General features: G+C 46.7%; 1 protein-coding gene and 1 long non-coding RNA gene across 2 annotated transcripts in view; one reads left to right on the top strand and one right to left on the bottom strand.

Annotated features, from left to right (window-relative positions):
- GPR179 (G protein-coupled receptor 179) overlaps window positions 1–22,092 on the bottom strand; it is a 46,890-nt gene extending 24,798 nt beyond the window's left edge. The window contains exons 1-2 of the mRNA XM_083582308.1: window positions 20,629–22,092; window positions 10,707–10,815 (exon numbers count right to left, since the gene is read on the bottom strand). Coding sequence (XP_083438434.1) covers window positions 10,707–10,815; window positions 20,629–21,533 — 1,014 coding nt within the window. The 5' untranslated portion in view covers window positions 21,534–22,092. The remainder of the gene's footprint in view (window positions 1–10,706; window positions 10,816–20,628) is intronic.
- The window catches only part of LOC310748212, a 78,122-nt gene that overhangs the window by 11,572 nt on the left and 40,719 nt on the right, over window positions 1–25,831 (top strand). The gene's annotated exons all lie outside the window — the stretch shown is intronic.

Raw genomic sequence — 25,831 nt, 5'->3', positions numbered from 1 at the left:
GCCATCTTGGAAGGGATGCTCTTTTGGAGGAGTGCGTACATGTTTTGGGGTGTTTCAAAGCTTACTTTGATGCATGCAGGCCCCAGTTTTTATTATTGGTTATTATCTGCATGGAGGCATCGGAACTTGGCAGCCCCATACTCTCTAGGATACAACAAATGATATAACTCTCAGTTGTATCATTAAGGATGCCGAAGACAAACTGTGCGAAGCATACCCCTAGTTCCTTACTTGTAATTATCACATGAGGCCATAAAGCATTAAATTGTGTAAAATCATCAGTTTTGCCTGCAGAAAACCATTGTGTATCTTCAGCATTCCCCTAGTCCTGGAGCTACGTATATGGGGTAGCCCAAATCTTATTTTGGGGTGTAGGGGCATATGAATCCTTATTAAATTTGCCGACTTTCCAACTTGTGCAGATAGGAACTGAGTATTAGCAACCATATCGCTTCTACACATCATGGCTTCCCCCAAAGAATTCTGGGAACTGTAGTTTGTTAAGGGTATTGAGTGTTGTTAGTTGTAGCTCCCTGAGCTACATTTCCTTGAGTGGCTTAACAGCCAAGTACTCTTCCTAGGGATCTCTGATAACTGTACCTCTCTGAGGTTATACAAGCAGTTGTTATTGCACACTTTCTGGAGCATTTTCCTGTCACTTTCCTTATTGCAAAGGTTCACACACACACACACACACACACACACACACACACACAGGACTTTTTATTTTTTTTTAAAATAAATTTTTATTAGAGTTTTACAAGAGAAAAAAGTAAAAATTTACAGAATAAAAAAAGAAAGAAAGAAAAGCCACGGATAAAAATAGACAATACAAAAAAGAACACGCACAAAACACACTAAAAACAGCTAATTAAGAAGAAAAAAAAGAAAAAAAGATAAAACAAATCCCTTTTTCTCAAGATCCTCAGAGTCATATGCTTGTATCCTTGACCTCCTCACACCTCCCCCCTTTTGTGTTCCCGTTTACATACTTAATTCAGCAAATTCTTACCCTTTTTTCAAATATCTTAACTTTGTGTCATAACATATTATACCCCAATATTTTCAACCATTTATCAATACATTTTTTACATAATCTTATTAGCTTTTGTCACTAATTACCACTTATTACCAATCCAAGCATAATTTTAACATTCATTAATTTTACAGTATTTCCAAAGATAGTCTTTAAATTTCTTCCAGTCTTCTTCCACCAACTCTTCTCCCAGGTCTCGGATTCTGCCAGTCATTTCCGCCAATTCCATATAGTCCATCAGCTTCATCTGCCACTCTTCCAGAGTGGGTAGCTCTTGTGTCTTCCAATACTTTGCGATGAGAATTCTTGCTGCTGTTGTTGCATACATAAAGAAAGTTCTATCCTTCTTTGGCACCAATTGGCCGACCATGCCCAAGAGAAAGGCCTCTGGCTTCTTAAGGAATGTATATTTAAATACTTTTTTCATTTCGTTATAAATCATCTCCCAGAAAGCCTTAATCTTTGGGCACGTCCACCAAAGGTGAAAGAATGTTCCTTCATTTTCTTTACACTTCCAACATTTATTATCGGGCAAATGATAGATTTTTGCAAGCTTGACTGGTGTCATGTACCACACACAGGACTTTTTAAAGGAGGTTTATTCAGCAAGAGTGCCAAGTTTTGCAACCTGAGTTTGCCAGTGTGTGCGATTGAATCCTGCTCAAAAATAGTGAGAGCTTTGGGAGTGCCCCTACAGTCTACAGTATGATCTTTCTAACATCTATGTAGACAGGCCTAAGCGCTAAAGAAGAGGAGTTGTGATGGCCTGGGAATCAGATTCAGAGGCTGAACCTGAGGAATCCCAGCCTGCACAGGAGTCCCCGCCTCCAGGACCAGCTGAGCCGGGGCTGGGGCTTGAGCCTGAAGGGCCCTCACCAGTGCCGGATCCTCAGGAGCAGACACCAGCTGAATCTGCTCTGGAGGTGATCGAGGACCCATTGCCTGCAGGTGCTCCACTCTCTGCCCCATCAGGGGAAGGTGAGGTTGCCTCTGGGTCCAGTAACCCTCCAGCCTCTCCTGAGCTGCAGAGGCTCAGGGCAGAGAGGCGGAGGGAACTAAGTTCTTGCAGGAGGAGTGCTCACCTCCAGGCCAGGAGAGGCGAGTCACCTGTGGACCGGGACCACCCTATGCCTTGGGGCAGATAAAAGACAGCCCGCCCAGTCCCAGGTTGCGGGAGCAACATTGCTGGTAACCTGTTCCTGCTCTTCTGCCAGAGTTCCTGACCACACCTGACTCCTTGCCTTGGACCCCGCTTCAGCCTTGACGGACAACCTCCATACCACACCCTCGACCTGGACTCGGACCACGCCGCACGGTAACCCCCCCGGGACCAGCACAGGAGTAAAGCAATCACAGTAAGAGGAGTGCAAGATGAATTTAGTAAAGGCATTATAGAACTATTGAGTGCTGATTTCCTTGTGTGGCAATGTACGGCAGGGGCGGGGAGGGATCAATTGCTTGGTCAATGCATACATCTTGTTGAATTCACTGAGTGATGCAGAGAGACAGCATCGCTTGAGGCAGGCAGTGATGGCAAGGGAGTAGGAATGCTGCGAATATCCATGATTTTCTGCTCTGAAAACTACATATTTCCCGTTTCCAGAAAAGTGTCCTATGCTGGCAGTCAGTTTAAGCAACACAAATTTTTGGTCTGTATGGTGGAAATCACAAATCCACTTGCGCAAGACCCAAGCAACAATGGGAACGTCTATAGTAATAGAAGGACAGGTTTTGCATATAGCTGGAGGGCGGAAGAGGCCCAGATCAAATGAACAAGCAAAATGGCACTAGAAGAGTGGACTCTGTAAAGAAAAGCATATTGTATTGATTGCCTAAATCGGGACGTGGGTGGTGCTGTGGGTTAAACCACAGAGCCTAGGACTTGGTGATCAGAATGTTGGTAGTTCGAATCCCCACAACGGAGTGAGCTCCCGTTGCTCAGTCCCTGCTTCTGCCAACCTAGCAGTTCGAAAGCACATCAAGGTGTAAGTAGATAAACAGGTACCGCTCTGGCGGGAAGGTAAACGGTGTTTCCGTGTGCTGCTCTGGTTCGCCAGAAGCGGCTTAGTCATGCTGGCCACATGACCCGGAACCTGTACGCTGGCTCCCTCGGCCAATAAAGCGAGATGAGCACTGCAACCCCAGAGTCGGTCACGACTGGACCTAATGGTCAGGGGTCCCTTTACCTTTACCTTTATTGATTGCCTAAAACAAGATGCGTCACCATGGCATGTGAACCCAAGTGAAAGTCGCACCTCCGTGGCAAGCAGTCATGGGACTAAGGGGACTAGGCTGTTCCCCGAAATGTTCTCTTGGTGTCTCCTTCCCAAAGCCCGGGAAGCTTCTGCCCAACTTAGGGAGGGAGGTGCAAGGCTCCGATGGGTCCAAGATCCATTCTGCCATCTTCCCAAAGCCCACCCGGTTTTCAGAAGTAGGCAGGAGGGCTTTGGCATCCTGTCAGAGCCCTGGCATCACTTTCGCAAAACCTGGGAAGCTTCTGACCGGCTTAGGGTTGGAGGCTGGATGCTCAGTGTGCAGCGTCAGGACATCACAATGTCACACGAATGACATCACCCCCACTTGCAAGCCGGCATCTCTGGCCCTAACCGTTTCCCGATGAAACATTTCCCTGCACGCCACCGTCACACCTCTTGACCCAGGAGCTGCTTCTTCTGTCCCAGATTTGCAAGAAAGGACTGCTTGTTTGGAGGTTCTAGCAGGGGAGCACAGCTATCGTACACCCTTGACCGAAGAATGGTACACTCCTTCTATCTGGGATGGTCGAGCGCGCAGCTTCGGGAGGGACGCACATGGAGCGGTGAGGGAGGGGACACCCACCTAGCCAGCCAGATCAGCCGAATCAAGCCTGGCGATCAATGGGGTGACAGATGTCGCAGCCAGATCGCCCTCACATCCTTTGGGGAAGGTTCTCGGGCAGGGTGGAAGGAGAAAGAACTTGCCCATGTGAAGACCACCTGGTGGAAACCCTTACACATATGGTTCTTAATTGTAAACTATATGGTGATCTCCGTCATCAATTTCTAGATCAACTCTGTATTCCCAAATGGAAACCAGCGTTGGAGGTCATACATTTTCTATTACTGGGGAATGATCAGGAGCTCACCAAGTTAGTGGCCAAATATCTCTATTTGGTTTTTTGACGTCGAAATACACTGCAGACGTCTGATCTCCCTGGAGACGTAGAGATGTGACCATAGACTGCTCTGCCTCTTTTAGCAAATGTTTTGTGCCACTGGGGAAGTGGTAATTCTGTACTGATTTGTTTTGGATGTTTGTATGTGATGCCAATAAAAGGTTTGATGATGATGAAGAAAGGGCTGCAGCTTCTCAATGGTGAAGGCACCCTGCACATGCTCAGAGGACTCATGTTGCCTCTTAAGCTGAAGTTCAGTAGCCTTTCAAGGCACAATTCAAGCAGAGATGCAAAGAGTTAGAGCGGCTAATGCAAGGCTCCGATGAGCACCAGGGGTGCCAGCTTGGATAAAATATTGGGTGGCAGGTAAGCCCCGCATAATCAATCAGATGGCACGGTGCATTTGAATGGCAATGCCCATTAACTTGGGGGGGTCCTGGCCCCCTCAAATATTTTACTGGGGGTCTGAAGACCCCTTGACCGCTAGGAGTTGGCACCTATGATGAGGATGGGATTGAGGTGGGATTTGAAGTAGGAATGGGGCAGAGTTCCACTTCAACTGCAATCCTGCTTGTACACTGAGATTCAGCTCAGGGTGGAAATATTTCTGTTATGGCCTCAGGACCTGCCTCATTCTGACAGGTTGCAGGCCCATTTCAGGGTATAAAAACCACAAGCAAATAACAATGAATGCTCAAAACAAAATATGTGTGTGTACATATATGTGCATATATACATATGTGTATGACTGTATGTATACTGTATATACACATGCACACACATTGTTTACACACACTGTATATACACATGCACACACACTCTTTACAGAGGCATTTGATGGCTCAAAGAAACAGTTCTTGGCAACCCAGAGATCCCTGGTCAAGACGATGCTATCAACTGTTTTATAGTGCTTTTATAATGTTAACTGGCTTTGGAATATTATGATTAACATTTATGTCCATAGCACCACAGCACTATAAATATACATGGCTCTGTGCATATATATATATATTTTAATCTACTCTGAAGGGCGTGCAGTCTAAAACGATGAATAAACAATACAATAAAATCAATGGTTTCAAATGCACAACTCACAAGCCAACATTTTAACTGTTTTTATTAGGCTTTCTTAAAAAAATCAAGAATTGTTTATTGACATGTTTGCTGCCCTGGGCTCCTTCAGGAGGAAGGGTAGCATATAAATTTAATGAATAAATAAAGACGACATAATCGAACCTCTGGGCAAACTTTGTGCCAGCAAATCAGGATGAACGTTCAATAAACAGGTCAGGGCCCCTTAGGCTTCACAATCCATTTTGGAATCTGCGATGGGGCGAAATTTCATCCACTCAGCTCCCTGACCAAAAATGCTGTCCTAATTTGTCTGAGGAACAGATTGTGGGAGCCTGTTAATCTAGGAATTCAGGGTAGCGCTAGCAAGCATAAGGCGCAAGGAAATGGGGGAAGGGGCAAAAGAGGCCAGGGAGCAGGTGAAAAATGTGGGGCGGGGGAGGAAACGAGAGGTGGGGAGCCTGCATTTGGGGACGGAGTGGCTAGATGGGAGGAACGCCTGGGCTCTCACAGATTGCGGAGTCAGAAGCGCCCGAGGAAGAAGATATTTAAAGGGCTCCCACGGTTCAAAAGAAATGATTTAATTACACACACATAATGATCAGCGTGTGTCGCTGGTATTTACCCAGCATGAGAAAAGGAGGATGGAACGGAAATCAGCCAAAGATAGATGCGAGCTGTTAATTAACAATGTTGGATCGTGTTTCCTCTCTCTCTCTTAAGAAAGGAAGAATGAAAAGGCATTGCTAAATCAGAAGTGGAAGGATGCAAAAGAGAAGGCTCTGGGTTTTGTACATTCCAGGTGCTGTGGGTGAAGCCGGCCCTACCGTCGGACGAGGCGCAACGGCTGCCTTAAGTGGCGCTTTTAGGGTGCTGTCAAGAGAGGCAGACTGATCTGAGCCACAGGCCCAACGCACTTGAGAAGCGGTTCGGATGTGGGATTCGTAGCCGCCAGATCTGTTGGTGGTCACTTGCTCAGGTGGTTTAGAAAAAGGGATAGACAAATTCATGAAACAGCACTGGGGAACCTTTGATCCCCCAGCTGTCGCTGAATTACAACTCCCATCAGCTCTAAAAAAGCATGGCCCATGACTAGAGATGATGGGAGTTACAGTTCAGCAACCTCTGGAATGTGATAGGATCCCTATACCTAGTCTAGAATCCTTCCCTCCTTTTCTAGGGGGCTCTAGCTAAAACTGTCCTATCCTCATGTAATAGGGGAGCTATCGGCAGAGCCGGGAATACTGAGGGTTGTAGAAGTACAAAATATATCCATTGGAAAAAATTAAAAAACCAGAAAGGGAGAGGAAACTAAAAACAACAACAGTCCTATGAGGACTGAGCATGTTTGGCGGCCACAGAATGCAAACTGACTGCTGGGGGCGGGAAGAAAACAATACAGGCAGGTGAAGGAATGGAATGGAGTATCCTGAACAGGAGCATTTCACACTGCAACATTTTGCTGCAGGTCCCAATAGCTAATACCAATTAGCCATGTTCACAGAGTAGAACCTCCGAATACCAGGGGTGCCAGGGACAAACAACTGGGGAGGCCCTCTGCCCTCATGCGCTGCTAATGACATAATAAAAATCAAGCCAGTATGTATCATGCCAGGAATCACAGGTAAAATTAACAAAGTTATACGACACTTCGGTGTCTCTCTCTCTCTCTCTCTCTCTCTCTCTCTCTCTCTCTCTCTCTCTCTCTCTCTGATTTTACTGCCCAAAGACAAGAGACAGAGGTGTTGATAGATAAATTTAGTGGCGATAAAGAATAATTTATCCCATGCTGAACTGAAGGCTGTAAGCTGCCCAGGTGATCTCATATTGAAATAAAAAGGTAAAGGTATATGCAAAGGCGGTATTTATCTTCAGGTGAAAAGATCAGCACACTGCTGTTCTGCACCATTGTAGCCCAAATTCTGCACCATAACAAGCTGAAGGTATAGTGTACATCAGGGGTAGGCAACCTAAGGCCCGGGGACCAAATGCTGCCCAATTGCCTTCTAAATCCGGCCCACGGATGGTCTGGGAATCAGCATGATTTTACATGAGTGGACTGTGTCCTTTTATTTAAAATGCACCTCTGGGTTATTTGTGGGGCATAGGAATTCGTCCCCCCCCCCCAATATAGTCTGGCCCACCACATGGTCTGAGGGACAGTGGACCAGCCCATGGCTGAAAAAGGTTACTGACCCCTGGTGCACATAATGCACAAAGGACCAAAGGCTCCTTTCCCATAATTTATTCTGCTGCTGCTTTTCATGGGGACGGAGGAATCTGCCTTATAGTGAGCCAGACAATGGGTCCATGCAGCTTCAGTACTGTATACTACACTGGTCTTCAACTGGTAAATGTCTTCGGCTGGTGGGTCACAGCCTGATCCACGGTGGGCTGCAACAGGAGCACTAGATTAAGCAGCAGGTCAACCAAATGTATGTTTGGGTTAAATGTGGGCCCCGGGCCTGAAAAAGTTGGAGATGTCTGGTCTATACTGACTAGCAAGAGCAGGATTTCAGACTGGAGACATTCATAGCCAACTAGAGATGTGTGTGTGCATGTTTTGAACCCAGAACCACCACTGAGTGTTGCGCCACTGAGCCATGGTCTATGAAGAGCTGTGCAAGGAGCTGCAACCCTGCCTCTTGACTACTGTTTTTCTTTTCTATTTTTGCCTTTGCCACAAATACGTCTTGCCCCAATCAAAACTTGACTAATTTTACATCCTGCTGCAAACATTGCCAGGCAGCTGATTCCACTCTGGTTACCCTCAAAGCTTTCCCAGCTTCCTTGCACCAACTGGTCTGCATGTCTGGGAGACCTCCCAAGCTGGTTCCTGTCACACGGCTCCCGATTTGTAGCACACACAGACCACCACGAGAACAACACACCATCCTGTCCCTGCTCATTGTAGGCTTCGTGCCCAATGTTCATCGCAGCAGCACGCAGGCACCAACACACACTCCTCGGGCAAAAGGTGCTTAAATGCAGATTTGCACATTAAACCCCTGCTGTGCAGTGAAGGTACAGAGCAGCTGAAGGAGGCAGATGGGTCGGCAGAGAGAAGGGGGGATAATGCAGGGAGGCAGGAAGCAAAGGGGAAATGAGACGCAGGAGGGATGCTGGAAAGAAGCAGGAGGAAGGCAGTGGCAGAGAGGGAGAAGAGTGGTGTTGGCTGAGAACGGTACTAGGCAACATAGCAGATTGAAGGGGGCAGGGCGGGGTGGAGACTCAGCCAGGCTATCCCTGTGGCAGCAAGGAAGATCACAGAAGAAGGAGAAGGAGAAGAAATCTGCAGGTTTCTTCAAAGAGAAAACACCCTACAGTGGTACCTCGGGTTACATACGCTTCAGGTTACAGACTCCGCTAATCCAGAAATAGTGCTTCAGGTTAAGAACTTTGCTTCAGGATGAAAACAGAAATTGCGCAGCGGCGGCGGGAGGCCCCATTAGCTAAAGTGGTGCTTCAGGTTAAGAACAGTTTCAGGTTAAGTACGGACCTCCGGAACGAATTAAGTACTTAACCCGAGGTACCACTGTATGTGCTTTGAGCAGAGCTTTTCGACAGCAGCAAATATCTATGAAATGATATAATAAATGGTCAATTGAATGGTGCCCAGAACATCAGTAAGTTTTTTTTTATTGTAAGGCACTTGTAAGAACTTTTAATGGCAGGAGCTGCATTGAAAAGGAAGGAGGATTAAACGAGTGTGTGCGAGACAAGATGTTTGAAACACGTTTCACAAATTGGCAAGAAACGTACCGCAGTTAATCAAGGGTAAGAAACAATAACCATTTAGCATATTACATTAACATCCCTTTATTCATTTGCACAAAAGTTTGCAAGGGTCGACAAGAAATTACGTTCCAGAAATTCACATATAGCCCCCAAGTAATCCAGGCTGCATTTTTCTTTTCAATGTTATTTCACATTGCTTTGGTTTTTAAAGATTTATGTGTTGTTGATGTTTACACATTTTGTACAAAGTGATGTAATGTGAGGAGTGTTTGCCGCATATGGTGACTTAGCTGTCAATATATTGTACCGTATGATAGATTTCTGTCCTGGTCAAAGAAGAAAGCTTTGAGAATTCCTCCTTCGGCAAAACTTTGAGAGGTCCTCTAGCTTTCGTTCTCCTTGCTAGTAAAGATTTGGTGCTCCAGCTCTGGCAGCAAAACACCAGGCAGCAGCTGAAGTCCAATAACATTTGGAGGGACACAGATACCTAATCTTGGACAACGGAGGCTGGTCCATTTATATAAATGGGGCCGTGCCCCACCAACTTCAGCCAGCTGGTGGTTTGGTCGGACTGGTTGGATGCAGAGGAATGGTGGGAGGAACCAGCTGGGGAAGGTTCAGAGCCCAGGGAGTGGTGGTGGGACAATGATTAGTGGTCAGAGGGAGAAGAGGGAGCAGGCTGGGAAGAGGGGGTATTGGAAGATGAAGAGGTAACAGGGCTTAGTGAGCAGGGAGGGTCTGTCGCAGAGAAAAATCCAGAATCACAGACAGAAGCCGAAGCAGGAAAGTGGAGTGAGGGAGACCAAGAGGCAGAGGGGAGTCCGGCTGGTGCAGAATCACGGGTGTCTCCCCCTCCTGCTGCTACAAGCTTTCCTCCCTGCTTGTCTCCCAAAACCAGAAGAGGCATGACAAGGGAGGAGGAGAGTTTAGCTGCATACAGGCACAGTCTCCGATCGCTTGAAAAAAGTCCTGGTGGGGAGGCATCTCGACAGCTGATTTTCATTGAAGAAGACCGCCAGGAATGAGTTGCTCTGCTCATTGGGCCTGACACTCAGCTAAGTCTGTGGAGGTCGTGTTTTTGCTAATACAGTTGTACCTCGGGTTACAGACGCTTCAGGTTACAGACGCTTCAGGTTACAGACTCCGCTAACCCAGAAATAGTACCTCGGGTTCAGAACTTTGCTTCAGGATGAGAACAGAAATCGTGCTCCGGCAGCGCGTCAGCAGCAGGAGGCCCCATTAGCTAAAGTGGTGCTTCAGGTTAAGAACAGTTTCAGGTTAAGAACAGACCTCCAGAACGAATTAAGTTCTTAACCTAAGGTACCACTGTAAAGACTTAACTCCACCTTTGAACTGAGTGATTCCTGACCTGCGGCAGGTATGAGCTGGCTCTTCCTGTCCTTGGCTCTGGTTCCGCCTACTGTGGAGTTCCTGCCACCTACCCCACCAGTCACAATGGGCACCAGACCCCACTGATCCCCGAGATTGTAAATCACAGTCTGAGTCTTGACTGTGGCACTGCTGTGTGACGTACAGCACCTAGCAACGCCACAGGCACTTATGTGTTACGTAGAAGGTGGTTTCAGGAGTTATGGGTATTTCTAGGGAGGGAGTTCTAGAGGATGGGTACTTCAGAAGAAATGGCTGCTAGCTAATATTGTTACACATGAGATTAATCGGCAGTAGAGCTGTAAGGATCTTCCTTACCTGTGTGCTGTTGAGGTCACACTGGTGGGTATTTGCAAACCATCCCTGTCCACTGGCACACTGGTTTATGTCAATCTTCTGGATTCTAACATCCATCCTCAGAACTCCCCTGGAACAGATAACACAAGAGGTTAGGCATGCAACGTAGGAGGCAGGAGGTAAAGGTAAGGTAAAGGACCTCTGGACGGTTAAGTCCAGTCAAAGGTGTCTATGGGGTGCGGTGCTCATCTTGCTTTCAGGCCGAGGGAGCCGGCATTTGTCCACAGACAGCTTTCCGGGTCATGTGGCCAGCATGACTAAATCGCTTCTGGCACAACGGGACACTGTGACAGAAGCCAGAGCGCAAGGAAAAGCTTCCTGCCACAGCGGTACCTATTTATCTACTTGCACTGGTGTGCTTTCAAACTGCTAGGTTGGCAGGAGCTGGGACAGAGCAACAGGAGCTCACCCCATTGCGGGGATTCAAACTGCCAACCTTCCGATCGGCAAGCCCAAGAGGCTCAGTGATTTAGACTACAGCGCCACGCAACACCTGGGTCTTCTGCAGAGTCACAGGGTTGCTACAGACACTGCCACAGCTGGATGATATGAGTAAATAACTGCTCCCAGGAGCAACCTGTGCTCATCAGCAGGAAAATAATATTTGATGTTGGGTCATGCCATAAAACGTAGGAGAGTAAAGAGATGATTAAGACTATTATTCATTGGGGAGCAAGAATTTAATCCAAACTATGTAGAACATGATGATGATGATGCTGAAGATGAAGAAGAAGATGATGATGATTCAAATATACAGACCCCTTCACAGCCCGCCGCCCCAAGTGCTGAGGAGCAGGGGTTGCAAACCATTTTAGGCCCATGGGTACATTTTTATTTTTAAGCAAGTGCCAAGGGCACTACGTCATCTGATCACTTCTCAGAGCCCTTAGTCAGATCAGTGTGTGTGAGTGTACATGTACACACACTCTATTTTTTTCCATGTAATTGTTGGCTCTAGTAGAATTAATCTGAGCCTTGAAAAGCACATAGAGCTGAGAGAGGAAGTGGAAAGAGTGTCATTTTTCCAACTTCCTGCTTCCGCTCTATGTGGTAAGCCCACTCATAGCCAAGGGTCAGGGAATGGGGGCCTTGGAGGCTTCATACACTACAGAGAAAGACCTCAGGGACACAATACCATACCCTCCAACATTTCTCCAATGATAATAGGGTCATCCCATTCCAAAATGATAATTTTACTATTTATACCTCACACCTCAACACAATGGGTTGCCTCAGGCACTCAGGGCAGCTTCCAACACATATATATAAACATAATAAAACATGAAACGTTTAAAAAACCAAAAACTTCCCCGTACACTAAGGATTGCCTTCAGACAGCTCAGGGGTCGGATAACTCCACACCTTCCAACATTTCTCCAATGAAAATAGAGACATCTTAAGGAAAAGTAGCACATTCTGGGATCAAATCAGAAACTGGGACGGCTTCTCTAAATCAGGGGCGCCCCTGGAAAATAGGGACACTTGGAGGGTCTGCAATATTGCCCACGGGGGCCATGTTGGCAATCCCAGCTGTGGAGGTTGCTGTCCCATCCACACGGTTGGAGTAAGATTCAGTGGTCAGTTTGAATGGTTTCTCTCTGATGAAGGGGTATGTGTCAACTTGACCTTTGCCTCAGGAAGTGAAATGTGTTCTATCAGCCCTGGAGATGAGGTTCTAAGTATGGACAAAGTATCATTTCCTTCCTGTGTTTCCTCCCCATATATCTAGGGAGAACTTTCTCTCCAGGTAGAGGACACTACGAACAAACTTCAATCCTGACAATCACTTCACGTTTTAAAAGATTGGGATGGAGAACCTGTGGCCTCCAGATGTGGTTGGACTTGAACTCCCATCATTCCTGAGCATTGGCCATGCTGTCTGAGACGGATAAGGGCTGGAGTTCATCAACACCTGGAGGGCCACAGATCCTTGATTTGTGTGCCTAAACCCTCAGCCCTGGCGTTCAAGATGGCTTAGGCAGTTTCTCACTTTTTTCCAAATGAGGTCTCCACCTTTCCACATCAGCTTGCAATTAAAGGGGGAGGGAGAGAGTCCTCCTGAAATTTAATCAGCATTTTAGTCCAAATATACCCTGGCATTAAAATGGTGTTGGTATATGTGTTTTAATATTATTTTATTTTGCCTTGAGCGTTTAACTTTTGTAATTGTTGTTTTGCTTTAATACTGGTCTATGACCGTAATATAACCATTTGATCATACACACACACACACACACACACACACACACACACAGTGGTATCTCGGGGCAAATACGCTTTAGGTTACATACGCTTCAGGTTACAGACTCCGCTAACCCAGAAGTAGTACCTCAGGTTAAGAAATTTGCTTCAGGATGAAAACAGAAATTGTGCTCCAGCAGCGCGTCGGCAGCAGGAGGCCCCATTAGCTAAAGTGGTGCTCCATGTTAAGAACAGTTTCAGGTTAAGAACGGACTTCTGGAACGAATAAAGTATGTAACCAGAGGTACCACTGTATACACACACTCATTTTTTGTATGCAATTTTGAGTGATATACACATTCTTCCAAGGCACATTTCCTGTAATAGTTATGTTTTCCCTACTATAGGGTTGCTATATTTCAAAAAGTAAAAACCAGGGCACCCTGTAAGTTGTTGAGCTTTCTTTAGGAAGACCCCAAAGTTGCCCCCCCAAAGATCCAAAGTTGCCTAAAATCCAGGACCAAGTGCCACCTTTCAGAAATCCCCCCTGCAACTTCAATTTTTAATGCATACTTTAGCCTAAAATAAACATTTTTGCACAAGTTCCTTGGCTGGAGACCTGTATTTGCAAAAGAAGAAGAAGAAGAAGAAGAAGAAGAAGAAGAAGAAGAAGAAGAAGAAGAAGAAGAAGAATTGTACCCTGCTATCTGACTGAGTTGCCTCAGCCACACTCTGGGTGGCTTCCAGCATATACAAAAAAATAATAAAACATGAAACATTGAAAAACTTCCCTACACAGGACTGGCTTCAGGTGTCTTCTAAAGGTTGTATAGTTACTTATCTCCTTGACACCAGAGAAGTGCAAATTTGGAAGGGTGACTCTGATTCAGTTCACATATTGTTTCAGGAAGAGCAAATGAGGTTGGTTCGCCTTTAAATGGAACTTTCAAGGAACAACCTGCCCCTTCTTATAGACTGGAATCCATGCCCTTAACTACATCTAAATTCTGCAAGTCAGAAAGTCAAGAGTCACTGTCAGGGATGCAATTTCCTGGGAGCTGAAATGGATACGTAACTAAGACGCATGAACAACATACATGCTCACAAACGGCCTGGAGAGTGTGCCCTTTTCCAGATGGACGCAGGCTTTTGCGCTTGCCTGAACTCTGGAACAGACAGATCTGAAGCAGCCAAACAGGGTCACCGCATGGGGAACAACCTGTTTGTTGATTATTTATGTACTACTACACTGGCTAGCAGCTGTTGGTCAACGCACAGGGGGAGGATGGACTTATCAGATATAGGACACTATGAAACACACACACAATTTCTCAACAGTGTGACGGGGGGGGGGGAGCCTAAAAGGACTTATATATGGCGCAGAAAGAGCTTGCTCATTCAAAGGGCAAGAGTAGACAGATAGGGAGACAAATAGGCAGGCCTGTGGTCGAGTCCTAGAGGGACTGATGGTTCGTCAGCATTCGGCCACAAACAAATTAAGGTTGTAAATCAGGAAGAGGTTTATTTTAGGTTAGAACTTTTTTAAAAAGAAGTCCAAGGTGGGAAGGGGGAAATCGTTTTTAAAAAGTAAAGGTAAACATACATATTTACTTAATAAATTTGTATACCACCTTTCACCCGGAAACTACAACTAATCCAGACTGCGGCAGCTGGACTGGTGACTGGGAGTAGCTGCCGAGACCATATAACACCGATCCTACATTGGCTCCCGGTATGTTTCTGAACACAATTCAAAGTGTTGGTGCTGACCTTTAAAGCCCTAAATGGCCTCGGCCCAGTATACCTGAAGGAGCATCTCCACCCCCATTGTTCAGCCCGAGAAGTGATGGTTATAGGGAGCCAGGCAGAGGGTCTTCTCGGTAGTGGCGACTGCCCTGTGGAACACCCTTCCATCAGATGTCAAGGACATTAACTACTTTTAGAAGATATCTGAAGGCAGCCCTGTTTAAGGAAGTTTTTAATATTTGATGTTTTATCGTGTTTTTAATATTCTGTTGGGAGCTGCCCAGAATAGCTGGGGAAACCCAGCCAGATGGGTGGGGTGGTATAAATAAAGTTGTTGTTGTTGTTGTTGTTGTTGTTGTTGTTGTTGTTGTTGTTGTTGTTGTTGTTGTTGTTGTTACCACAGGATTATATTGGTCCATAAGAAGACAATATTCAGGCAATACCTTTATTAGGTCAACTAAAATGTCACAGAATCACAGGCACATTATTTGAGTCCTCCAGAACTCTTCCATTGGACTAGATGGTAAAATGAGCAAGGATGGAGACAGGGTGGAGATCAACACATGATCTGGATTTTCCCTTGCCAGGGAAAATCCTAAAACTAGCCTGTTATACATCTGTAGTCAGTGCTGCTGTGGAAGCTCATTATCGTAATGTTGTTGCTACGTATTTGTTGGAAGCCACCCGGAGTGGCTGGGGTAACCCAGTCAGATGGGAAACATATATATATATATATATATATATATATATATATATATATATAGCTTTCAAGCGGCCCAAACGACAAGTATTTCCACCAATTGTCAATAACAATAACAATATATTTATACCCTGCCCATCTGACTGGGTTTCCCAGCCACTCTAGGTGGCTTCCAACAAAATATTAAAAACACGATAAAAGATCAAACATTAAAAACTTCCCTAAAGAGAGTTGCCTTCACATGTCTTCTATAAGTAAGATAGTTGTTTATTTCCTTGACATCTGATGGGAGGGCATTCCACAGGGCGGGCTCCACTACCAAGAAGGCCCTCTGCCTGGTTCCCTGTAACTTTGCTTCTTGAAGTGAGGGAACCGCCAGAAGGCCCTTGGCACATCCCAAAACTAAGCAACCTGATTTGAAGAAACTGTCTCCATGTGTGAGGGCTGGGCTTGAGAAAACAACAATGAATGCTGTGTTTCTGCACACGTTTTATTGATAACGCCTCTGCAAGCTTCACTCCAAACATCACGCTTGCACAAGTGCGGTCAAGAAATATTGGCTCGGCTCTGGAAGTTTCACACACCTTCAAAATCCAGCAGCATGTCAAATTTGACTCAAGCGTTTCCAAATTTAATGTCTTAAATCAGATTGGAGCAGCGCCTTTTCCTGTTCACCTCTTTGCCCCTTTTTTGTGTCAATATATTTTAGACTGTAAGCCTGCAGAGAGGGTGCTGTGTCCTGTTTTGCAGAAAACTGTCTTCTTTTTTTGAAGGGCTGTCTGACCCAAGTCCAGTTTAAATATTAAGAAATCTAAAAAAGGAGAGCAGGAAGGGCTTTGACATTGCCCGTCAATTCTGAGCAAAGGTAAAAAGGATGGTCTGCCAACCTAACAATTTTGAGCAACACCTAGGCAGCGGACTGAGCAGACACTCAGGTCACCTGGCCACAATCTTCCCCACTATCATGAAATAAATTATATTTCTAATTCAATAAATTATAGTCGTTATTTCAAAGTTTGCACCTATACGTTTGAAGTGGCATGTGCAAATATTATGCAGATAGATGCATTCTTTTTTTGGAGATGCATTTCCTGGTGTTCTCTTTAGCTACCCTGCTTGGAGAAGGGACCACATTGTGGGAGGGCAGCTCTCTGCTCCTTTTGCCCCTCTGTTCCTTCTCCTGTACTCCAAGAGACAGAGTGGTACTTGCTGAGGCAGGGAGGAGTCGCCCGGATGTGTTAACTGCTAGAGGTTCGCTGAGTGTATGGAACTGAATTCTTCCTGAAAACCCTATTGTGTGGGGGCACTGGGGAAGGGTAGGTTACACTCTTCCCTTCAGGGCTATCTTTACTCGTGGGTGGAAGGGGTGTGGGGCACACGGGCGCCGAATTCTGGGGGGCGCCAGGCTGCCGTTGACTGCGCCCCGGTGGCTGTGTGGCTGGACCCTGACTTCGCTCCACATTTGTGTTGGCCAGATCTGTCAGAGAAGGCGGTACAGGGCCGCTCCCTGCCCCAGTGCCTTCCCCAGGCTGCTCAGCTGTGGGGCCCAGCGGCAATTTGCCTCGCTTCACCTTTGCAATGCCCCGCCTGCCTGGCACAGCCAAGCAGGTACCGAGGTGCCGCCGCCACTGTCCATGTGCACCGGGCACGCCAGAGGAGAAGGCCCCGTGCCACCCCCAGCATGACCAACCTCAACCCACTGCTCTGAATGGACAGCTAGAGTGGAAGGAGAAACGTAAGGAGCCCCGCCATGCGACCCCGGTCTGGGCTGGTCTGGGCTGCAGAGCCTGGCATGCAAAGCTGCGCTCCACGTGGCTTTTCCACAGCTGCATCCCGTGCGCAACGCGGGTTTCGCCCAGGGCATGCGCGGAGGTTGCCTGGTGCTTGCCTTTCCCCAGGTGGGGAAGCGGAAAGTAGTTAATCACGAGATCAGTCGTGTCAAAATTTGGGGGCGCTGGGCGGATCTTTGCACCCCAGTGGCACATATGCTAAAGACAGCCCTGCTTCCCTTCATCCCAAACTGATGAGAGAGGCTCTGATTATTGTTATGGGACTGGAGATCAGGGGCATGCTAAGACTGTGGACACAGAATGGCCACTGGAACTCATCCCTGGCTACCAACTCCAATCTTTTTGCTGGAGGTAGGAGGGATGGAAGTTCTTCCTCTACCCACCACTTTGCTAGGGGCTTTCCTCAAGGACCACATTTCGTCCTGAGGTTTAACCTAACTCTTTACTCCTTGTAGTAAGATGCCATGGTTTTGCAAAACCCATTCTCATCAGATTGTTCTCCCTCTTCTCAAATCCTTTAAAAATCAGGCACTAGACCCCCTGCCTTCTTTTCTATAGGCACAATTTGCATTCTCACCAAGCTGAGTAGAGCCCACTGACATGGGGTTTGGCCTACCATAGGCTTGGCCACTGCAGTTTTTGCCGTCCTCAGCAGGCAGCAAAAGCAGGAAGTTTATTACGTCTTTCCGGGGCCGAAAAAGGTGGCTAATCATAGAGCTTCCATCAGTCCCACTGTGGAAAATGGACAGGTCTCTAACCTCCCACATCTCTGCCAGAAACTCTTAATTGGCCCTTTTACAAGCAATAGCTTGGATTTTCAGGATTTTATACCAGGCAGATGCTGAGCTATTAGCCATGTCATTGTGGACATGTAAGAGTTAAGGTCTCCAGCCTCCCCATTTAAAGATAAAGAGAAATATATTCCTATAACCCAGCAGTGGTGAAATTGTTATCCTCTGTACATTGTTTTAACTCCCATCATCCCCTGACCAGCATGGCCAATGGTAAGGGATGATGGGAGTTGTAGTCTAGCAACACCTGGAAGCACCACATTGATTCCTGATCTGGAGGGACACAGCTTCTTTGTCTTTGGTCATCTTTTTTCCTGGGCTTTTTTTTGGGGGGGGGGACTACTGAGTATTGGCTCTCAGCTCCAGAACCTCTTTGAAATCTTAAGTTCAGCCCTATAACATGTGAGCTAATATTCTTTAAAGGGTTATTTTGAACCCTTGTGCAGAGTTCCTTTACCTTGCCTAAGCTCATTTCTCCCCAACTCACTCTCTCTCTCTCTCTCTCTCTCTCTCTCTCTCTCTCTCTCTCTCTCTCTCACACACACACACACACTTTTGGGATTAGTGAGGACTGTCCAGGACAGAGTACATGGTTGGTGAACATGAATGAACAGATCAGACTTGTAAAACAATATTGCAATAAAGGTAAAGGGACCTCTGACCATTAGGTCCAGTCGTGGCTGACTCTGGGGTTGCGGCGCTCATCTCGCTTTATTGGCCAAGGGAGCCGGCGTACAGCTTCCGGGTCATGTGGCCAGCATGACTAAGCTGCTTCTGGCGAACCAGAGCAGCGCACGGAAACGCCGTTTACCTTCCCGCCGGAGCGGTACCTATTTATCTACTTGCACTTTGACATGCTTTTGAACTGCTAGGTTGGCAGGAGCAGGGACCGAGCAACGGGAGCTCACCCTGTTGCGGGGATTCAAACCGCCGACCTTCTGATCGGCAAGTCCTAGGCTCTGTGGTTTAGACCACAGCGCCACCCGCATCCCTAATATTGCAATAATACAATCATAAAACTTGCTCCGGGCACCTGTTCTAAGCAAGAATCCCTTTTAGGCAACTGGATAAGGACGCTTTAGAAGTACTGGAGTATCCCAGTCTCCCAAACCAGAAATCATTGACAAGCCAGGCTAATAACAACTTCTGTGGATTATTAACTTTTGGGTCTTTCTCTGGGTATTTGGGAAGAGAAGGTGGCGGCAGCCTCTGAACAATGCATTTCGCCCCTTGCTGAGCAACAGCATCCCTGTACTTTGGCTCAAGGGACTTTCCATCCAGGCTGGAGCCCCCAGCACTATTACATGTTAATAGTGTTTACCCACGGTGTTTACCCACCACAGCACTGTTGTAAAGGACAGCACTGATGCAGCAGTGCCTGGAGAAAATATAGGGGTTGGCTTGACTCCTGCGTCCTTGTTTCAAGGGACGCTTCCTTGTTCTATCTTTAAATTTAGTATTGCTAAATAAGGAACTGTTTCTTGATAGAAGGAATAGGCGGCAAGTCGGGTGGGGTGGGGTGGGGGAGAAATTTGATTCCGTTCACATCTCAAGACTGACCTGCTTAATTTGTACTTTCCAAAACAATAAATAGCACAGAATTTGCAGTTCTCCTAATTTTGCAGTGCTGTTCTCCAGACAAGCAATGTCTACCAAAATGCATATGCTAGGGTGGAGTGTGCAGATATGTGCAAATCCTAGTGAAAACAGCAAAAAAAAAAAAGAGTATTATATGTTAGGAGAAATCGCTTTGCTGAAAATGGGAATATTAGGAGCTTGCACTAAAAAAACTGGTGAATTTTCATGAGACTTAAACAAAAAATAAATAAAAAATGAAATGTGGAGGGGGAAATTAGAAACCGAGAAAAACCGAAATGGACAGATTTGCCCATCCCCGGTGGCAAGCATAGATGTGAGGGACTTTCTCTCCTCACTTCAGGCCCAGCTTCTGCTGTGTCAGAACAAATGGGCAAATGGGATGAAATAATGGCCTGGAGATCCAAGAGCTTAATTTGAGTCTGGCATCTCCAAGGCTTGGTCCTGGGACGTGGGAAATCATAGACTAAATGAGCATTGAAATGCTTTGTCTTTGTCCTTGAGAGCCGCCCACCAAAGCCTGGGCTTCAGCGCCCCTGGATCAGAGGGCTCCTTTTATTTCATAACAACCCAACAAACCTTGGTCTGCCTGATATTCCCGGTTATACAGAGGTGAGCACTGGTTACACAGTTGTGAAGAAAGAGAAGGCATGTCCCTTCTCTTTGCACATGCTTTTGAGTACTCTTTATTCGTCATTGCTTTTGTTGTTTCCTTACACTTGAGATCAGCTTCTGGGGCAGACTTAAATCGTGTGTGTTTTCTTTTTAAAACCTTTGCAATATTATTGCAAGCCACTGATAGGTTATGATTTTTCTTAATAAATATCACGCTTTTCTGGTAAAGGGAATGGCAAGCCCCCAATTCTGCCCGGCCAAACAAGGATATCAAACAACTTCTCCCCAGGTTAACCCTTTCAAGGCTTGCTGTCTACCCAGTCCCTGCTTCCCCCACCCAACAGCTGCATTGAAGTTTGGCTTTGTTTATAAAGTTAGGGGATCAAATCAGGGATCTCCTGTGTCACACAAGTAGTTTGGTCCACAACCTCACCCCTCATCACCACCATCCTTCCCCAACTCACTTGAATTCTGGATTTAGATCAGGCTTGAGCCCGTAGAAGGAAGAGGAGAGAGTGACCATCCAGTTGGGCAGGAATTTCCCATCTTCACATTCCAGGAAAGGTGGCGACCACTTGATATGGCTGGTATCCATCACGTAACTATCTCCCTGGCTCCATTTGGGAGTGTCGAGGGTCTTGAGGTCGTTGGTGAGAATCCTTTTATAGAGCGACGGGGCCCTCTGGAAACGGAAAAAGTTGTACCACTCATTTTCCCAAGTCAAATTCCTCAAGCTTTCTGCAGAGGCCGAGAGGTCTTGGAGCAAGATCTCATTGTTTTCCTTGGTGGCCTGGAGCATCAGCTGGGGCTTGGAAGACACCGGGTGAGCATCGAAGGTCAGCACAGCTCTGTAAACTTGGGGGTCTCCATCCATAACACTTCGGACCAAGGCGTGGTACCACTCAATGTCTTCCTTCACGCTGGACTCCCGGATGTCGTTGGTCTGGAAGACCATGTTGAGGAAATTGGTGGCATGGGCCAGGGTCTCGGTTGCACCGCGCAAGTAGGAACGCAAAGCTGGGGGAGGGCCAGAGGCCTTCCCTGTGTCCCTCACCTCAAACCTCCGCGTACAGTTGGCTTGCAAGAGGTGCAACGCCTTTCCAGAGTACAGGAAGGCCGCCGCCGCCTCCGACCCGTCAGGATCTGTTTTATCCAAGTTGGGGGTAGGCACCCAAGTGAAAGTCAAAGCCGAAGAAGAAGGTGAAAGCGGGGAGGGGGAGGAGGAGGAGGAGGAAGAAGGCATCCATTCCTTTGCTTTTGGGGTCCTGGCCTTGGGTGGAGCTGCCCGTTGATGCTGGAAGATCCCAGCGGCCCCTAGGAGCTCCAGGTGGAAACACCCAACCAGAAACCCCAACAAGCAGATCTCCATGGTTCGGCAAAAGGGCTCGGGAAACACCAGTCATCCGGCGGGGATCATTTCAGCCACGGGGAAGCCCTCTTGGGAAGTCCCGATGCATCCGGCAGGGTTCTAGAGATCCTCAGGAAGTGGAGGGAGAGAAACCACGAGAAGCAGCGAAGGAAGCCTGCCCATCTCCAAGTGAGGGACATCCCTAAAGGGCATTGGCACACCTGCCAGAGAGTTCTCTGCCTCCTGCTTAGAATTTGCAGGACTTTGAACGCTCTCTTTCCGCCTCTCTTGGCCACTCTCAGTGCCTCGCTCTCTCTTTTGCTTCTGTCCTCCCTGGCTGGTGATGGAGCAGACGTCACTACAATATGAGCAGCTGCTGGCACTGGCTCCCCCCTTCTCCTTTCCCCTCCTCAGCTACTATTATATGCCTGGGCTTTTAAATCTCTGCAGATCTACACGCACACACGCACACATGCACAGTTCTATCAACAGCCTCACTTGCTAATGCTTGGAATGGAGAAATCCTGGGTAAGGCCAGAGAGAGAGAGACGAGGGAGGGAGGGAGATGGAAAGGGAACAGTGTCTGTCGCTCTCTCTAGCTCTCTCTCTCTCTCTCTCTCTCTCTCGTCTCACTTTAGTTCCATTAGGGGATATAGGTCTGACAGTGATGCAAGCAACCAAATCCTGCATGGACTGCCATGGCAACGGGAAATTTGTCTTCCCACCTCACCCCTCCCTTTCTCTCCCCTCCCCGCCTTTATTCGTGTCCCCCCCCCCTTTCCATTCATCAGCTTGACTAACACCATGATAGTCATTTATAAGGTCACCTACTGCCTACTGATGTTTGTATCATGCTGCTAAATATAATTAACTGTTCAAGCACCAGTGAAGGGTGGTGGAAGCGAAAAGGGTGGAAAACAAGGATGTAGAATTTTCAGACAGGGTGTTCTGTACTGTTGCTTTCTACATGTTGAGATGGAACAGGAGATGTGAGATTGGGGGGGGGGAGAGAGAGAAATATAGAATGGAGAGGGTGATTTGAAGGAGAGAGAGAGAGAGGCATGGAAGACAATCATGACCTAATCAGAGTCGCAGTTTACTGGGGCTCAGCCCCCAGAACCCCCTTTTTAATCCAGCATCTTGGCTCAGCTCTGGACCACATGGCCTTATAATAAAGAAAAGTACCCCTGAGCATACACAAAGCGCATTTTCCTTACCATTGCAACAGAGTGCATTTTACATTCTTGTGGTGTGCTTTCCCATCAGTTGGATGTATCATTTTACATTGCTTGTGCTATCACTTTGTCTTATTGTTTTTGCATACAACCCCTTTCTTTAATTGAGGGAAGGTGTGCCTTTATGCTGAGTGTTCACCATGCCTGCTTATCTCTTAACACTGGTTGTCAATTAGTGCTGCTAATTCAATCTTGCTGAATCCTTCTGCTGTTCTCCATGGCCTTTTGCTTTGCAACGAAACGAATTTTGACTTGACTCACAAATGCCAGAGACAGTGTTAGAAGATGAGGTATGAAAACTGGGAGCTAAATGGCACCTTAAGTCTAAGTTATGGGCACAATCGAATGTCTAGGCGCGCGCGCGCACACACACACACACACACACACATATATATATATATAACAAGAATATGAAACTGAAAATGAATGAACTGCAGCCAAATTATTATGTTCATTTTTCACATGGTCTAGTCCTACCCCTGCCCACCCCACTAATATTATTCTCTTCTCCAGTCTTCAGAGAGTAGCTGGAAGTGGGGAGGCAGAAAAAAAGCCCTCCTTACCTTCCACTCTTCAGTTTTAATCTCAAATCTTAGGCTCAGTACTGTGCCCAGAACTCAGAAATGGCTTGTGCTATAATAAAATTCACTGTTGCAAAATGTGCCTAGAACAGGAGTTGGCAAAGTTTACCTTGACTGGGCCGGTTCATGCCAGCGGAGATCCCTCCATGGGCTAGATCGCGTGTTCTCATGAGTGCACACGCCCGTAATTTCCGGTGTCTGAGTCTGTGCAGACGCAATTTTCAGTGTCCGCGTAGACATAATTTTAGGCATCCACGCATGCGCAGACGCAATTTTCGGCACCGCGGAAGCAAGTCCCTGTACCACGCTGTGTCAGTTTAGCACAGCATGCGGGGACTCGCCGAGTGGGCAGCTCAGTTTGGGAGCAGCTCGTGGGCCGGTTAAACGACCCCCTTGGGCCTCTTGTGGCCCATGGACCTTAGGTTGCCTACCCCTGGCCTAGAACAATGGGAGTTTCGAACACTGGCTGGAGAAGGTGAAGGACATTTGCCAAGAGGAAGTGAGCTGGAAGGAGAAATACCATAAGAAAAACAGGGCTGACCCTACTTTTTAGGTAAGGTGAGGTGCCCTGGGAAGTGAAATGACCATTGCCCTCAGTTGAAGGACAAAGTTCTGCTTGCCACTTGGGCTGTCCTGTTGCCCTAAAGTAGTCTGCTGCCCTCTGGAGCAGTGGGGGATGTTATGCTGCCATCCCTTATTGAAGTAAGATTCAACCAGGCTGCTTCTATACCTAGTAACCAAACAATTTAACCCCTGTGTTGCAAACAATAGTCAATAATATCCAAGGCAACACGATGACCAAATATAATGATCCAATATCAATATACACTCTTTATATAATATGAAATATATGAAATCACATAAACAGAAAACTGAAAGTTGCAAAATATGCAATCTTAAATATGCAATTCTCTTGAAAACATAAAACCAAATAAATAAAAGTCTTATAAGTCTCTGAAAGTTTTTGAAGACTATGAAGTCTCTGAAAGAAGCAATGTATCAGATTCTTATCTGGTGAAAACAGGCTGTAAAGCTTTGTTTATGGCGTCCAACGCTGCCGAAGTAGTTCACAAACAGATGTTGTGAACAGTGGTGATTCCGGATATACCCACTGTTTCGTGGAATTCTTCTTCAGCACAGCAGGAGGATACACAAATGCTTCATAAACCCATCTATATGGTGAATGGAAAAGTATAACAACAATACTATGGAGCAGTGGTCATAAACTTATGTAGTCACTGCTTCTATACCTAGAACAGAGGTGGATGGTAGGAATGTAAGAAAGTATTATTTTCCATTCCACCCTTGTTGCATGCAGTGCTGTTTCTGTTCCACCACGCTTGCCTTCCGCCAACAGCCTGATTACAGTTGTACCTTGGAAGTCGAATGGAATCTGTTCCAGAAGTCCGTCCGACTTCTGAAACGTTTGGAAACCAAAGAAGCTCCTGCAGCCAATCAGAAGCCGCGGAAGCCCTTTCAGATGTTCGGCTTCCAAAAATAGTTCGCAAACTGGAACAGTCACTTCCGGGTTTGTGGCATTCGGGAGCCAAAACATTTGAGAACTAAGCTGTTTCAAAACCAAGGTATGACTGTATTTGTCTCGCTGTCCACTGTGGCCAAGTTACGCAAGTTACATCGCATTCACATTGTTCCACCCCGTTCATTTAAATGCAAAGGACACACGGCGTAAATTGGGCAGGGTGGGGGAGAGAAATGTAACCAATTACATGTCATTTGCAGACTGAAATTAGGCAACAACAGCAGTGAATACCATTTACAGTCCCTGGACACGGGACGAAGAACACGCACAATTTCCAATCCCGTTTCTCAAAAGAGAGGAAGAGCTGGAAATGAAACTGTCATCCCCTATTTGTGAATGAGATTGCAAGCAAAGGATTCCCCCTGCCCCGCTTCCCTTTAATTCATATTTCAGTTGTATAATTCCTCTAGGGGGCTTTGAAAGCTATTCTGGTTCTGATCATGTTCACTGAAATTAAAATGCCTATGCTGAAAGTTTTGGGGTTTCCCCTTCACTGTCGTCCACATTTAGTTCTAACCCTGACTGCATAGACACTTATCATTATCATTATTATTATTATTATTATTACAAATAGGAAAAAAAGATTGACTTGGTGCACATGGCCCTTATTGGACAGAACTGGTTTTGAAAACACCTCTTAGAAACTCAACACAAGGGGTTTCCCAGCTCTGAAACCAGGGCCAGCCCCAAGACATCTTGTCACCAGAGGAGACGGACACGTGGTACTTCCCCACTGTTCTACATACACAAGTTGACTGGAGCCTTACTGCAGCACTGGCGAGGGGGCCAGCGCCCTCCATTACACCTGAGAGCAGCAGGGTGTGTGATGCACACAGTTCTGACCATTCCTTGCCTCTCATCATCTGCCGCCTGAGAGAGCCGTCCCACTTTACCAAATGGCAGGGCTGGTCCTGTCTGAAAGTACCGATAGCCCCATAACTCGGTTTTAGACAGCAGTCCTGC

The sequence above is a fragment of the Podarcis filfolensis genome (assembly GCF_964270895.1).
Source record: "Podarcis filfolensis genome assembly, chromosome: 13".
Lineage (NCBI taxonomy): Eukaryota > Metazoa > Chordata > Lepidosauria > Squamata > Lacertidae > Podarcis > Podarcis filfolensis.
The sequence above is the reverse complement of the archived record's forward strand: the minus strand, read 5'-3'. Positions and strand labels throughout refer to the sequence as shown.